The 15,937-nt window shown below is 42.8% G+C and overlaps 1 protein-coding gene across 2 annotated transcripts in view; it reads right to left on the reverse strand.

Moving 5' to 3' along the window:
* Positions 1-15,937, reverse strand: part of NDUFA10 (NADH:ubiquinone oxidoreductase subunit A10) — a 64,953-nt gene that overhangs the window by 20,127 nt on the left and 28,889 nt on the right. Inside the window, exon 9 of one of the 2 annotated variants that reach the window (XM_007966876.3) lies at positions 9,290-9,398. The exons of the other annotated variant lie outside the window; for it this stretch is intronic. Within the exon in view, the coding sequence (XP_007965067.1) occupies positions 9,290-9,398 (109 nt within the window). The remainder of the gene's footprint in view (positions 1-9,289; positions 9,399-15,937) is intronic. 2 annotated transcript variants of the gene reach the window in all.

Here is a 15,937-nt window from a genome sequence, read left to right on the forward strand (position 1 = left end):
AGGGCAGAAGCTCAGCACCCAAAGTCTCCAACACAGAGAAGAAAAGAAGTCACCATGGGTGAGAAGAAGAAACAACGAACAAGATCAAACAGTGTCCAGAGTAGCACTCCAGAGACAAAGCATAAAGTAACTAGGTTTACAATGTCCACAGAAAGAGAAGCAAGTGGGAATTACCAGCAAGGAATAAGACCCTACCAACAAGATGCAAATAGCACATAAAGAAAAATTCAAATCTAGACCCATCTTGCAAAACTGCAAAAACACTAAAGTCAGAAAAATCATGAAAATCCTGGAAGAAAAACGAAGACTATAATCCTTACTCTAAAGAATAAAGGTCAAAGCATTACTCCTTTCCCAAGAATCAGAAGTGCTACCTAATAACTCCTAACCTCCAAGTATCAACAAGGACAATACCCACCATAAAATATGCATGCAACGTCCCGGGCGTGTTACAACACACAGATCACCTATTTATAGAAGCACAGTGCAAGTATATTTTAAGTTTCTCATGAAAGTATAAGACAGGGGGCCGGGCGCGGTGGCTCAAGCCTGTAATCCCAGCACTTTGGGAGGCCGAGACGGGCGGATCACGAGGTCAGGAGATCGAGACCATCCTGGCTAACACGGTGAAACCCCGTCTCTACTAAAAACATACAAAAAAAAACTAGCCGGGCGAGGCGGCGGGCGCCTGTAGTCCCAGCTACTCCGGAGGCTGAGGCAGGAGAATGGCGTAAACCCGGGAGGCGGAGCTTGCAGTGAGCTGAGATCCGGCCACTGCACCCCAGCTTGGGTGACAGAGCCAGACTCCGTCTCAAAAAAAAAAAAGAAAGTATAAGACATAGTTTTAGTAATTTTATTATTTTTGTAACATTAATTGGGATTATAGAAATTCTCATGTTGGTGACAGAATTTGGCTAAAACATGTATTTTTAACATAAAAAAAAAAAAAAAAAAAAGCTCCCAGAAAGCGAGAAACTGCCTACCAAGGTAATGGGCTTCTAGGAACCACTGACATGAAAAGGCATCCATGGCCTCCACTTGCTCCCGGAAATAACTGGCCGCCAAATACCTTCTGCTCTAATATTTACACGTTCTCTGTGGAATGTCCTCGAATGCTGTTTGCTCCCCTGCAGCAAACCAGTGACCTGACGCGTGTACCTGAAGACTGATAAGAAGGTCTCCTCACCTCCAAAGACCAGTGAGAAGCATTTCAGGACCCTTTCTTTCACTCCGCGCAGCCCACTGTGGGTAGGGGATCCCCAGCTGCAAGGTGAGGAGAGACAATTCTGTTCACCTCGTCTCTGACAAAGGCCGACTTTACTTTCCTTCAGTTACTTGTCTGTTGCAATTTTCATAAAGCAAAACCTGAACTCTTTTCTAAAAAACTTGATTCTTGTCTTGATTGTATTTACGGTTTCTTCTTCCAATGTGTAATTATGGAAAACAGCATTTAATTTTGTTAGCAATTCGAACTTCACAATAATTCTTGCTAAACCTCAGAACCTCTAACTGTGACCCAACTAAAAACAACTTCAGCTGTCCTTGCCCGGTGGCCTCTGCGAGTTGAGGTGTCAGAGACTGAAGGCTCCTGGCTCTGGTATGTTCTCTGTCTGTTCTGATGAGATCAGACACACCTCCACCTGCACACATTCCTGTCTCCGGCCCCTCTCTCTTCTTACACACTTTCCATTTTTCTAGCTATGCCTGTTGTCTTCAGCTGAACTAGACAGGAATGAGATGAAGGCAACCTGAAACACAAATGATTCAAAAGAAACTCCATTTTCATGAACATTTGCCTTCCTAGTACACCATGAGTATTTGTTTCCAAAGGAAGGAAAAGAGTTGGAGAAAATGGGTTTTATAGTTAGGGTTTGATTTTTAATGTGTTTTTTGTGCAACAGTTGTTTTTTCCCCTCAGCATCTGACGGAAATCGCTGCTAGCACAAGCTGTCTGTCAGATGGCCAGATAAAAGGAAGCCACTCTCGCCAGGGTGGGGCCTTTTGTTAGTAATAAAAACCCTCCATCTCCTCCTGCTCCAGGGGATAGCCTGCACTCTCAGGGGTGTGTGCAAGGAGACACAGTTACAGAGGGCTTCACACAAGACATTTCGGTATTCGATTCCTTGTCTGCTAAGGGCTCTACCGAAGTCACTCAGGTCAGAATGAAGCTCCCTGAGGGGCCCCCTGAGCACAGGCTCAGGAGGGAGGGGACTACCACAAGGGAGGGAGGCTTCCCTAGTGCCCAGAGAAGCCAATCTAGACAGCAGCTCTGCAACCCGTGCAGAGAGCCTTTTGTGAGAAGCCACGAACCTTCCCAGATCTGAAACAGCTGCACGTGAAACCCAGAGGAGCTTTGTTCATTCACCTCCAGGTGTCCCCACAATGCTGTCTCCAGAAGGAAATGCAATGAGACCTGTTGCTGATGTCTCTGATGGACAAAAGGAATTTTATGAATTTACAGAAATGGTCATTACTATTTATTACTATTTAAATTCAACTGATCATTTTTTAATATCAAGCAACTGAATTTCCTTAAACAAAACTCTCTAAATAGTCAGGCAATTCTTACTCAACAGAGGAACATAAAGGCTGTGGTGTGCATGAGGCTTTCTGGAAAGAGGAAGAGCAGCTTCCAGTGGAGACCCAGCAAGCACGACCTCAGCCAGGAGCCCACGGTCAGGGCCAGGGTGCCAGGTCACACTGACAGCAAGCGCTCCTGATGCTTCATCTCTATAGATTCCTCCCCAAAACACACAGCCCAGTCTAATCACTAGAAAACCATCAGACAACCCTCAGTTGAGGGAGAGTCTACAAAATACCTCACCAGCGCTCCTTATTAAAAACAAAGTCTGAGAAAATGTTACAGCCAAGAGGTACCTAAGGAGACATGAGGATCCAATGTCGTGTGATATTCTAGATGGGATACTAGAACAGAAAAAGGATATTAAGGAAAAACTAAGGTAATCTGAATGACTCAAAGTGTGGGCTTTCGTTAACAATAAGGGCCGAATGTGATGGCTCGCACCTGTAATCCCAACACTTTGGGAGGCCGAGGCGGACAGATCACTTGAGGTCAGGAGTTTGAGACCAGCCTGGCCATGATGGTGCAACCCCATCTCTACTAAAAATACAAAAATTAGCTGGGCACGGTAGCAGGCGCCTATAATACCAGCTACTTGAGAGGCTGAGGCACAAGAATCGTTTAAACCCGGGAGGTGGAGGTTGCAGTGAGTCGAGATCATGCCACTGCACTCCAGCCTGGGCAACAGAGTGAGCCTCGGTTTCCAAAAAAAGAACAAAAAACAAACAAACAAAAAAACCCAGTAAGTATTATTAATTCATTAATTATAACAAATGTACCACACTAACAGAAGAAGTTAATAAAATGGAAACTGGATGTGAGATATGAGAGCTCACTATTACCTTCACGATTTTTCTGTAAATCTAAAACTGTTCTAAACATTCGTTTATTTTTTTAAATGGTTAGAAATTTAAAAATCGGATTTCCCCAGTCATGTAAATACGATTCAAAATTTTAACGTTTCTAAACATTTAATTCAAACCACAAGCCCAATATCATAGATTCTCTTAGATTCTCTTCAATGCTCACAAACTGAAAAGCAGACAAAACCACATAAAACACAGTGATGAAAAACTGCTAGGTGAACTCTCCATGTAACTGGTTAAAACGGCTAACACATCTAGCTGGTGGACTAGTCATGCAGACCAACCCTCCCCTCCTGAACAACCAAACAGGGGACAATGTAGAAAAGGACTCTACAAAGGCAACATCAGGCTGTAAAGGCAACAGGGCAGGGAGGGCCCTGGATGCCAATGTCCAGAGAAGAAACAAAAACAGCTGGGCTGTACAGGTGGCATCGTTCCCCTCCCTGAGGTGCTCCCCGGTCCCACCAGCAGAGCTGAGGGGCTAAGAAGTCCGGCAGAGCTTTCAGCAGCAGGAGTGCACTGTGGGGCCAAACATGCAGTTCAGGACCCACCAAAAAGAAAGGACCCCGGCAAAAACGGCCTCTCAGTTAAGGGCAAGCTGGAAACACCCAGGCCCCACAAAACGGAAGCTCAGTGTCATCAGCTTGCTTCCTGAATGTTCTCAGGGGACCTGCCCTGACTTCCATGCCTGCCAGAAGATGGTAAAGCACATCCTCTCCAGAGTGAGACAACTCCAGGCAAAGTCTCCACAAAAAATGACTGCCACTGGAAAACAACAAAACATCAATGATGAGGCCACCAAACAACAAGACTAAACAACCCCAAACCAAACGTGAGGGACCAGACCACTCACACAGACCTACAAAAGACACAGATACTGCAATTATCACATAATTCTGTGTAACTTTGTGATGAATATGTTTAAGAAATTAGATGACAGGCCGGGCGCGGTGGCTCAAGCCTGTAATCCCAGCACTTTGGGAGGCCGAGACGGGTGGATCACGAGGTCAGGAGATCGAGACCATCCTGGCTAATACGGTGAAACCCTGTCTCTACTAAAAATACAAAAAACTGGCCGGGCGATGTGGCGGGCGCCTGTAATCCCAGCTACTCGGGAGGCTGAGGCAGGAGAATGGCGTAAACCCGGGAAGCGGAGCTTGCAGTGAGCTGAGATCCGGCCACTGCACTCCAGCCTGGGCGACAGAGCGAGACTCCGTCTCAAAAAAAAAAAAAAAAGAAATTAGATGACAAAATAATTTCAGCAGTAAACTTGAAATTATAAAAGAATGAAAACTCTAGAATCCAAAACAAACTAGGATGAAAATTCGAAACTCAAATATAAGAAATACAGGTCTAACAACAGATTAGGAAGAGCTGAAAGGATGATTAGTAACTTGAAAGGCAGTTTAGAAGAACACATCTAGGCTGATGCACACTCAAGAACAAAAAAACAAAAACAAAACAGAAAAAAAACAGGATGAGAAATACAGAAAGGAGCAGATGCATGAAGAACATGGTGCATGGTGAAAAGGACCAATATATGACCGACTGGAACCAGAAAGAGCCGAGAGAAAACATGGCAAGAGGAATACAGACACACTGTGGGAGGCAAAGGCAGACAGAAAATGCTGCAAGAGCGATACAGACACACTTTGGGAGGCTGAGGCGGGCAGATCACCTCAGGTCAGGAGTTCTTGAGACTAGCCTGGCCAACATGATGCAAACTTGTCTCTACTAAAAACCCAAAAAATTAGCTGGACATAGTGGCGCATGCCTGTAGTCAGGAGGCTGAGGCAGCAGAATCGCTTGAACGTGGAAGGTAGAGGCTGCAATGAGCTGAGATCGCGCCACTGCACTCCAGCCTGGGTGACAGAGTGAGATTCTGTCTCAAAAAAAAAAAAAAATAAGTGATACAGACAATGAACACCAGCCAAAGGCTCAAAGAGTTATAGATACAAACCTCAGGCCAAGTGAGCACAGATGCACATGCACACCTACTCACACAACACACACCCCAGAGAGTATAAACGCATATGAACCTCAGGCCAAGTGAGCACAGATGCACATACACACCTACTCACACAACACACACCCCAGAGAGTATACATGCATGAAACCAAGTCAGAAAAATCTCTTTAAAAAAGGAGAAAAAAGCTGTCAAAGAAATAAGAAATATCTTCTGAAGAGGAACTATCATTAGAAACACAAAAGCCAGAAGTATAAAATAGCAAAGTTTGGAAGCACTGAAAGAAAATATTGGCAATTTAAAACTCAATACCCAATGAAACCAACCTGCAGGAATGAAGACAGCCTTTCTTCCTTCAAGTTCAAATGGAAAGCTGTTCTGCAGGACTGGAGAATACTTGCACCTGCCTGGGTGGCAGGGATTAGGGACGCCATGGTAGCAGAGACAGGAGACTAAGTTACGCCCTGCGGAATTCCGGCAGGTAAATACACTGAGATCACGGGGGCCGGGTTTCTCATCATCTGAGAAGGATATGGATGAGGAGAGCACTAAAATGAACCTTGTTGTGTTGCACTGGAACTGGAGACACTGGTGTGTATTCACGGTTTTCAACAAATAGAGAGAAACACAGAAACAAGTATAGATGTATCTGAATAAACAGGAATCTGCGAGTCCATAGTGATATATGGAGATCAGTGAATAAATAAATGGGGAGAAGGGAAAATATTTGCTTCTAGCAGGACACTACCTGGTCATGTAGAAAGAACGACAGAAACAGAAAATTATAATTTGACAATCATCATAGTAATAATTTAGCCAAGAAAAATCAACGGATGCTAAAACTACTGAGTGAAAGTTTGATGAGTAAGAGGACATTTACATATTCTCAAAGTACTTCCCCTCAAAATACTAAATAATAAGAGTAAAAGATAACTTTATAGCGAAGACACCACCTTAACAAGTAACAAAAACAGTGGTGGGACAAATGGGAACCATATGCCAAATATCCCTCAAAACCAAATTGAGGGATATTCAGCAAGGTAACCGTTCTGTAGTCTTCAAAAATGTCAAGGTCTTGAATGCCAAGGAAAGCCTGAGGAACTGAACCAGATTCACAGAGACTAGCAGAGGAAACCATTCAATGCAAGCCATCACCCTGGATTGGCTATTCTTGCTCAGAAGAACACGGCTAGGATAAATGACTGCTCCTGAAGAGGGCCTGTGGATCAGACAGCAGTGGCGCGTGACGCTCATTTCCTGACTCTGACAGCTGTACTGGGGTTGTGGAGAACATCCTCGTTTGTGAGAATCACACATTCAAGCCATGATTCTCAAACCGGACACTATATATTGACAGGAGGACTCACTCAAACACATTTCTGGGCCCCATCCCCTGTGTGTCTAATCCAGGAGGCCTGGACTGAAACCTGAGAACTTGCATTCCCAACAGCAGCACAAACGATCCTGATGCAGACACCACCTTCTGTGAACCGTCACATTCAGGTGTTTGAAGATAACAGAGCATCATGTTAATAATTTACCTTAAATGATTCAGGAAAAGTTATTTTTCCTTTTTTTTTTTAAGTTTGGAACATTCCAATTGAGGAATTTTTAAGTTTGGAACATTCCAAACTTAAAAAAATAAATAAAATAGGTAAAAATGATGATCAAATAAAGACCATTTTAAATAGTAAGTGTGAGAATTTATTATTCGCAAAAAATTCTTCAGGCGGAAGACCAAGGATGCTACATACAGACGCAGCGCCCAGGGAAGGGGTGGGTGGCCGTGGGGCAAATGCACAGGCAGAGCTGCCGAGCACAGCTCAGAACAGTCGCAAACGTCTGTGGGGCTAACATGTATGGAGAATTAAGATGACAGAGATCATGCAAAACACGAGAGTGGGTAATTCTGCTCTGGAACTGGAAAGCTAATTGATCTTCAACATCATTAAACCAAAGATAAATATTTTAATTATCAGGTTAGTCACAAAAAGCTATTAAAATGATAACTAGTAGGGAAATAGGTGGGGGTAAATGGAATAAAGAAAAAAACTTAATCAAAAAAGAAAAAAAAACATAGAACAGGTAGAAAAAATATATAACAGTAAGATAAGCTATTTACAAATAGTAATTGCATTAAATGTGAATAGATAAATATCCCAAATATTCAGACTAATAAAATTTTTTTAAATAACTGCAAATTACAAGGTAACCACATTGAATATAAAGACATAGAAAGGTTGAAATTAAAGGACATAGGAAAAGTTACATCATGCATATACTAACCAAAAAAAAGTTTCAGATGCTACATAAATATTGAATAAACTTTACAATAAGAACCACTACTAAAGGTAAAGAGGAAAATATCATAATGAAAAGGGTGACTCTACTAACAATGCAATTCTAAATTTGTATGCATCTAATAATACGGCCCTAAAACAAAAAAGAAACAAAATCTGACAGAACGGAAAGGAGACAGAACGGAAAGGAGGCACAAATCTACAGAGTGGCAGACTTTAACACACCTCCCACAGGAGAGGAAGGACTTCAGGCACAGGACTGAGATCGTGTGTTCTGCACTGAGATCGTGGCTGCTTCTGCCTTACTGGAGAAGGACTGAGGGCAGAGACTAAACCCAAGGAGACCGGAGGGGAAGCCGCCGTACAAGCTCAGGTGGGAATGATGGCAGCCTGGATGTCAACAGGAAGAAGTGAAGCCACTTGTGAAACAGACTCAACAGGACCTGGCCACGCACAAAAGCAGACACGGGGAACCAACACCAAGTGTGGGTTTTCTGGCCTACATAAGAGCAGCAAGCAAGGCACCAGTTACAGCAATGATGCCAGGGACGCAAATCCACAGAGTCCCACTCAAAGAGGGAGAAATGGCACACGCACTCACACGTATACAAGGACAGAAGGAGTTGTGCACAGATTATTAACCGCCAGTGCCTCTGAGAGATATATTTATGGTTTTATGTGTTTTCCCCAAATCCTCACACTGAATAAAATCACTTCCAAAACAATCCAAAAAATTTACTTAAAAGAAAATGCCAAGTACCTCGAGTAAGAAAGAAAGCAAGGGGATCTACTCAGACTTTCAGTGGGTTCTCCAGGCAATTTGCTGGTATCAACTCGGACAATCAGAGGAATGCAAAAAAATTTAGATTTCAACTCATCTACATGTTGAAGGCATAGCCTGGAGTTCTGATTTAATACAACTATTTCACATTTACCCATAACAAACCACAGCCACCACTGCCACAGATAAGGATCGTGCTCTTCCTAGTCCACTGACATCGGGATTCGCAGCGCAGGCTGCAACTCACCCGCCGGTTCCCAACAAAACTTACACACGCCTCTAACCAATGGAATCTTGCCACAACAAATAACTCACTAAGAAGGTATGGCAATTGGATAAGAAGATCAATGACACAGTTGCCCCTACCAACTTCCACCCTCGCTGTCTGTCCCAAGCTCTGCCTGACCTCCCTATGCCCTCCCATATGGCCTAAGGGCCTTCTGCAGGAATGGAACCCTCATTATTTACAGACAAAGAGTAAGACAAGACCAAAAGTAATGCCTGACAGTTAAGAAAGTGACATAATAGCTGATGAACAGAGTGTTCCCCTATCAAGATAATATGCCTGATGAAGAACATCTCTGCTCCGGGGCTGCCATCTGAGGACTTCACCAGCTTCCCATACAGAAACACGGGGAAAAGGGAGAATTATTTCAACGAAAAAGAGGCTCCTTCACTGAAACAAACAAAACACAACAACAACAACAAAAACTCCTTTCTGGAGAAGTGACTACAGTGTCCCCAGGTGCTGCAGACTCAACCCCCAGCCAGCTTTCTCCATTTCCACAGTCTTACCGCTCTGAATTGACGCAAGACACGCTCAGCCTGATAAGCTCCAATGGTGATTTCCGGGAGATAGACAGGAATGCTTGTGTAATTCAGCACCTCACACTTATCCTGAACCCTAAAAAAATAAGACACATGTGGATCACATCAAACCATCAAAATAAATACAATAAAAGCAGCTTAAGTCTGATTTTTTTTTAAACATCCATATAAAAAATCTACACATTCCAATAAATGCTGTTCGTTGCCAAGCAGTCATCCCAGAAGCAAAGCCTTCCTCCCAAAGACCACGTGGTCGATCTGGAGCTGCTTTTTAAAATTACTCTCAGAACCTGTGGTAGCATCTTTTAAAAGCCTCAGTACCTACAAATGATGACCTTCTGGGAACGGATGCCGTAGAAAAAGACATAGAAAAAGGAGACAAAGTATGCTTTAAACACAGGAATAGCAGGAATCAAAAGCTAGAAGCAAATGGTTATATGACAGTGCTACACACAAAGCATGCCCCCATTAACAATTTTCCAGATGAGTGGATCTTGGGGCAGGAACGGTGAGTAGCTTCAGTCTCTCTGCAGTTGCAGCCAGTGTCTTACAGATCTGTTCTGTACGCTGAGGCCGACATAGGATGGTCTGTCGTACCACGGCTTGTAAAAGGTTTAATTCTCCACTTTTCTTGGCACCAATAAATACACAAATCATAGGATAGTCTCTTAGCTTTATCATTTCATTGTGCTGAATGTTAAAATATTTATACTTTGTTACAATTTGCTTATTTTAAATTAAATATAGTCCGAATATAACCACTATACTTAAAGATAAAAAGCATTTCTTGAGCTTTCGGGAAAAAAAAAAAAAAAAAAATTAAAATAAAGTCTCTTTTCTTAAGGGCTCAAAACAAAGAAAATAATTATTTTCAACAGCCACATTCCCATTACTGAGTTATAAAAGCAGGAGACGTTTCTCATTTGTAATGGTTCAAATGGAAATTATGTGAGTGTATCTGGCTCTCGGCCAGACTTTGTGAGACAGTCCAGGTCCACTAAGCAAACCCAAGGCCTGTTCCCCACGGTACCCAGGTAGGGTCTCCCACAAACAGAACAACCTGACCAGAACCCAAGGCTCACAGGAGCCATGAACCATGCTTCCACAGACAGCCCCAGAGCTGCGGATCTGTGGCAAGCTGAAGATGAGTGGACGGTAGGTATAGCATCAGCAGCATCCTAGTAAAAACTGTGTCGCTCGTACACGGTTGGTGATCCAATAATGTAAACGCCCCCCGCCAAGAAACTGCTGCCAGGATAACAACGATCGTTTGCTTTCCTAAGCGTATTTATGTGCGTTTCCACATGGGTAGGCACATGGCTGTAATGTACACACTTACAGATAAGATCATTTTCTTAGTTTTACTATTAAGTTGGTTTTACTTGCCAAAAGATATTCAAATATTTTTTTTAAAAAAGCAAGCGAAACAGAAAGAGTGTGAAGGGCATAAAGACGCCATATTTTGTAAAACTGCATAAATTGTAAGACTACAAGTTCCCTCTCCAGAGGAAACTGCTGCTAGCTTTCCTTATGCATTCTATCTAAACACTTCCATGCATGTGTCAATAATCTACAACTACATATCTTCCTACTGTTAACTCAAATATAAGGATAACTTTTGAAGTGATCTCACAATAAGAAATTCCAACTAAAAATGAAGTTCATATTTTAAATGTCAACAAATATCAATGCAGGGAGGTGACATGGTTTTCTTTACAGTTTGAAAAACCTAAGAAAATGCTAGAAAATATGAAAGCAATCAGTGGCCTGGAGCATGTGTAGTAGAGAAAGCAACAGCGCCATCTATGCTTAGTTTGGCAACATTACATGTAGCCCCAGAAAATCTTTTAACAAGTACGCTTCAACTATTTTTGAAGATTAAAAAAAGAATGCTGCAATGATTCTACAATTTATTTATACCTAACCAAACTGCCCTTTCAATTTATTGCTATGAGCTTAATGACGACTACTAGAAAGAGTCTATGGTATATCTCCAGTAAACTTCTAGATTTAAGTAATAAAGACACAAGGAATCATTTTATGACTCAGGAAGCAAAAGGCAGTGAAAGAAAATATTCTCTTCACAAAGCACTTAGTTTCATTATGAAGAATTCAAAACTGATTGAGGATAATGCATCCTTTTAATATCATAAGTCAGTGTCTAAATAAGAAGATAAAATATACTAGAGCTTGGTTACGATATGAGGTGTTCTGTCACATATTTTAAAACGAAAGAGTAAGGCAGGAAGACACAAAAAGGAATAAAATTGTGAATTGTGTTTTATGACTCAAGCTGTTTCCCAATTAACAGAATATCAGCACTTTGTCCTATAACATTTCCAAACCCTATTTTTCAGTTTCTCCTGAATTGCAAAGTTCTATCTGAAACACTGTACTTCTGATACCAAACTCACATGCTACAGTTTCTGTAGCACTGAAATTTCATGTTAAAAAGATGTGCTCCAGGAGTCATGTAAAATTCTTAGCAATCAAACAAAAGAGGGTGGGTGTGAAGCTCTGGCCTCTGGAGAGGCAGCGATGGTCTGAGAGGAGCCCGCACAGCTGGAGGCCTGACGTGTCGTCGGAGGTCCTGACTGGACCGAAACCAGCCCAGGCAGGCGCCAGTCAGTTAGGGATGTGGATATGAATAAGACTGAAAAACACAATTACTGCCTCTCAGCACAAGCATAGCTATACACATACACATAATTAGACACTGGCAACACGTAACTGAGATGGTGCAGAAATGTTCTAAACCAATAATTTGGTCAGGTTCTGGATAAAATGAATGTCACTGGTAAATGGCATGTTTACAATAATTATGTTAGAAAATTGGTCATAATTATCACTTGAGTCCCTCAATTGACAAATGGTACTCAAATGAAAATAAACACAATTGATATTGTAAACTTACGAAACATCTTTGGGGAGGAAGAAAGGCAAAATATCAGGAGAAAAAAGGACAAAACCATTCATAGTGAGCTAGATGAAAACAACTGAATGCTGTAATTGATACACTACGGGGGAATTACAGGATCCTTCTCTATGCTCTGATAAGTGCATAACTAAATAACTACACAAACGGTGCAGAATCGAATCAACACACATTTCACACCAAGTTTAGAAAATGACACTGTTACCACAGAGAGGTCAAGTCAGACAAAATCCCTTGTCTCGGTAAGTTTGTGAGATGTCATATGATGCCCAGCAGTAGCTAATACTAACAAACAAGGATACCATATACATTCATATAAGTAACAGTCTACAAGAGTTAAGGGAAGGTGTCAGGGAGAAAACACAGTAATTACGGTCAAGCTTTAAAGACCGTTAGGATTTCCAGGTAATTACTGGGCAGGTGGTGGTGGAAGAAAAGCCTGGGAGATTACCTGGTATCCTGGTGGAAGATGCAGAACCAGGGCAGACTGGGATTCTGAATTAATTCTGGGAAAGGAAATTCGGATCTATGACTAAACGAAGACAGGCCACGCAAAGATTCAAGTAAAGAGAAAACGGGGTCACTGTGACTTTTTAAAAAAATGAACCTGGTGGGAGTGGGATGAAGAAATAAAGAGGCAGAGGAACAGAGACCAAGAACCAGGGGATTACACCCCAAGGGGAGCAGAAGTGTTAGAGACATGAGAGAGAAATCACTGAAAGTGGCACACTGACCTGCAGGGTGTGACTTAGGGGAGGATTAGGATAAGGGGGTCAGCAGGGAAAAAGGAGGCTTCAAGCTAGGATTATGGTTGACGGAGGAGTCGAAGCTTCCACCAGGATTCAAGCCTGACCAGACGGCAGGAGGGAAGGCAAGGCGGCCCAGGGCACAGGACTGCACAGAGGATGCAGAGAGCAGCAGCTCCAGCTCCTGCAGCCCGAGAGGTCAGACGTCCCACACACAGTCATGCAACCTTGGAAGGCTCAAGCTCTCCGAGCTGTGGTCTCCTCCTTGTAAAATGAGGGAGCCCCGCCCCACAGGAGTGCTGTGGGACAAATTATTTCCAAAACACCTTCCAGACGCTGTGTTGACATCTACTGTTAACTATGAGATTTCAGATGTAACAGCAGAACACGGTTCAGCCTGGTCCCATCCCCAACCTCCGGGCCACAAACCTCTGCCTGTAAGGAACCTGGCCACGCAGCAGGAGGTGAGTGGCGGCTGAGTGAGCAAGCCAGCGAAGCTTCATCGGTATTTATAGCCGATTCCCCTCCCTCGCATTACTGCCTGAGCTCTGCCTACTGCCAGACCAGTGTGCCATGAGATTCTCACGGGAGCACAAACCCTATTGTGAACTGTGCATACAAAGGATCTAAGTTGTGCGCTCCTTATGAGAATCCAATGCCTGATGATCTCTCACTGTCTCCCATCACCCCCAGATGGGACCGTCTGGTTGTAGGAAAACAAGCTCGGGCTCCCACTGATTCTACATCATGGTGAGTTGTATAATTATTTCATTATATATAACAATGTAATAATAAGAGAAATAAAGTGCACAATAAATGTAGTGCACCTGAATCATCCTGAAACCATCCCCCCACCCCTGCTCCAGTCTGAAAAAACTGTCTTCCATGAAATGAAACTGGTCCCTGGTGCCAAAAAGGTTGGGAACTGCTGCAATAGAGCAGTTAAAAGAGAAGATGGAGTTTTTTTAAAGCAAAGTTTTGAATAATAGAGTATATCATTTAGGCAAATTTATAAACACACATACAAATATAGGCATCTAGTCCAAAATGTTACCAGTTTTAAAATTAAAACAAAGACAGAACTTCCAGCTTCAGCTCCAAAGGGTGAAGGCTGGAAGCTGTAACTTCCATCCTTCCAATAAGAAAAAACTGAAAATCAATGGCCTTTCTTGGACTAACAACAACAACGAATTGAGTGATTTTACAGCTTACAAAAAGTGGAAGAGTCCGAGTGCAGTGACTCACGTCTGTAATCCCAGCACTTTGGGAAGCTGAGGCAGGCGGATCACTTGAGGTTAGGAGTTTGTGACCAGCTGGCCAAAATGGCAAAACCCCATCCCTACTAAAAATACAAAAATGAAGGCCGGGCGCGGTGGCTCAAGCCTGTAATCCCAGCACTTTGGGAGGCCGAGGCGGGCGGATCACGAGGTCAGGAGATGGAGACCATCCTGGCTAACACGGTGAAACCCCGTCTCTACTAAAACTACAAAAAAACTAGCCGGGCGAGGTGGCGGGCGCCTGTAGTCCCAGCTACTCAGGAGGCTGAGGCAGGAGAATGGCATGAACCCGGGAGGCGGAGCTTGCAGTGAGCTGAGATCTGGCCACTGCACTCCAGCCTGGGCGACAGAGCGAGACTCTGTCTCAAAAAAAAAAAAAAAAAAAAAAAAAAATACAAAAATGAGCCAGGTATGGTGGTGCACGCCTGTAGTATCAGCTACTTGGGAGGCTGAGACAGAAGAATTGCTTGAACCCAGGAGGGGGACGTTGCTGTGAGCCAAGATCATGCCACTGCAGCCTGGGCGATAGGCAACAGAGTGAGACTCTGTCTCAAAGAAAAAAAAAAAAAGTGGAAGGAATGGCAGCCATGTCACAGTGACAGCAGGAGGAGCCTAGAAGACTGTGCCATCGGTACCTCCAGCCCCCCAATTGGAGCAGCAGTGCCATCGCAGAGCGGACCTCGATGGGCTGTAAATGTATACTGGAAACTCCACAGCAACCACTACAAACATTTTTAAAAAGTACAATCAATATGTTAAGAGAAAAGATAAAAGAGAATCATATAAAATGCTCAATGAAATCCAGAGAAGGCAGAAAAAGAGGCAGGGAGAAATAACCCAGGCAGCAAACAGAAAACAGGGAAAAGCAATGGTAAAATGGAACTTGATTATCCTCACGCTCACTTCTAACGCAAATGGTCCAAACAGCAATCAAAAGACAGGGACTGTCAGAGTAGATTAAAACACAGGCCCCAACCACTACTTACTACCTATGAGAAAACTAAAGACTCGAGATAGAAGAGGAAGAAAGACACACCATGCCCACACTAATTGAAAGCTGGAGTGGCTACATTAAACTCAGATAGAGCTGACTTCAAACAAGGACAAACATCAGGGAAAAAGAGGGGCATTGCGTAACGATAAAGCGGCCAGTTCTTCAAGAAGATAATAACCTAAGATAATACACTATGTACCTAACAACAGTACCTCAAAATATATCATGCAAAACCTGACAGAACTCAAGGGAGAAACAGACAAATCCAGTGCTGTTGGAAATGTAAACCCAACTCTCAGTAACCAACAGACCCAGCAGAGAGAAAATCAGTAAGGATACCAACGACTTGAATACCACTATCAATCCGCTCAATCTGACATTTATACAACACTCCAGCAACAGCAGAATCTACACTCTTCTCAAGGTGAATTGGAACACTAATCAAGATATGAAACACTGGCCATATAAAACCTTAATCAATGTAAATGGAGAGAAACCATACACAGCGTATTCTCAGACCACAAGAGAATTAAACTAGAAATCAACAACAGAAAAATACCTAGAAAATCCCTGAACACCTGGAGATTAAACAACACACTTCTAAATAACACATAGTTCAAAGAAAAAGTCTCAAAATAATTTAAACATTTTGAATGAAAATAA

This window comes from Chlorocebus sabaeus, chromosome 10 (assembly GCF_047675955.1).
Source record: "Chlorocebus sabaeus isolate Y175 chromosome 10, mChlSab1.0.hap1, whole genome shotgun sequence".
In the NCBI taxonomy this organism is placed as follows: domain Eukaryota; kingdom Metazoa; phylum Chordata; class Mammalia; order Primates; family Cercopithecidae; genus Chlorocebus; species Chlorocebus sabaeus.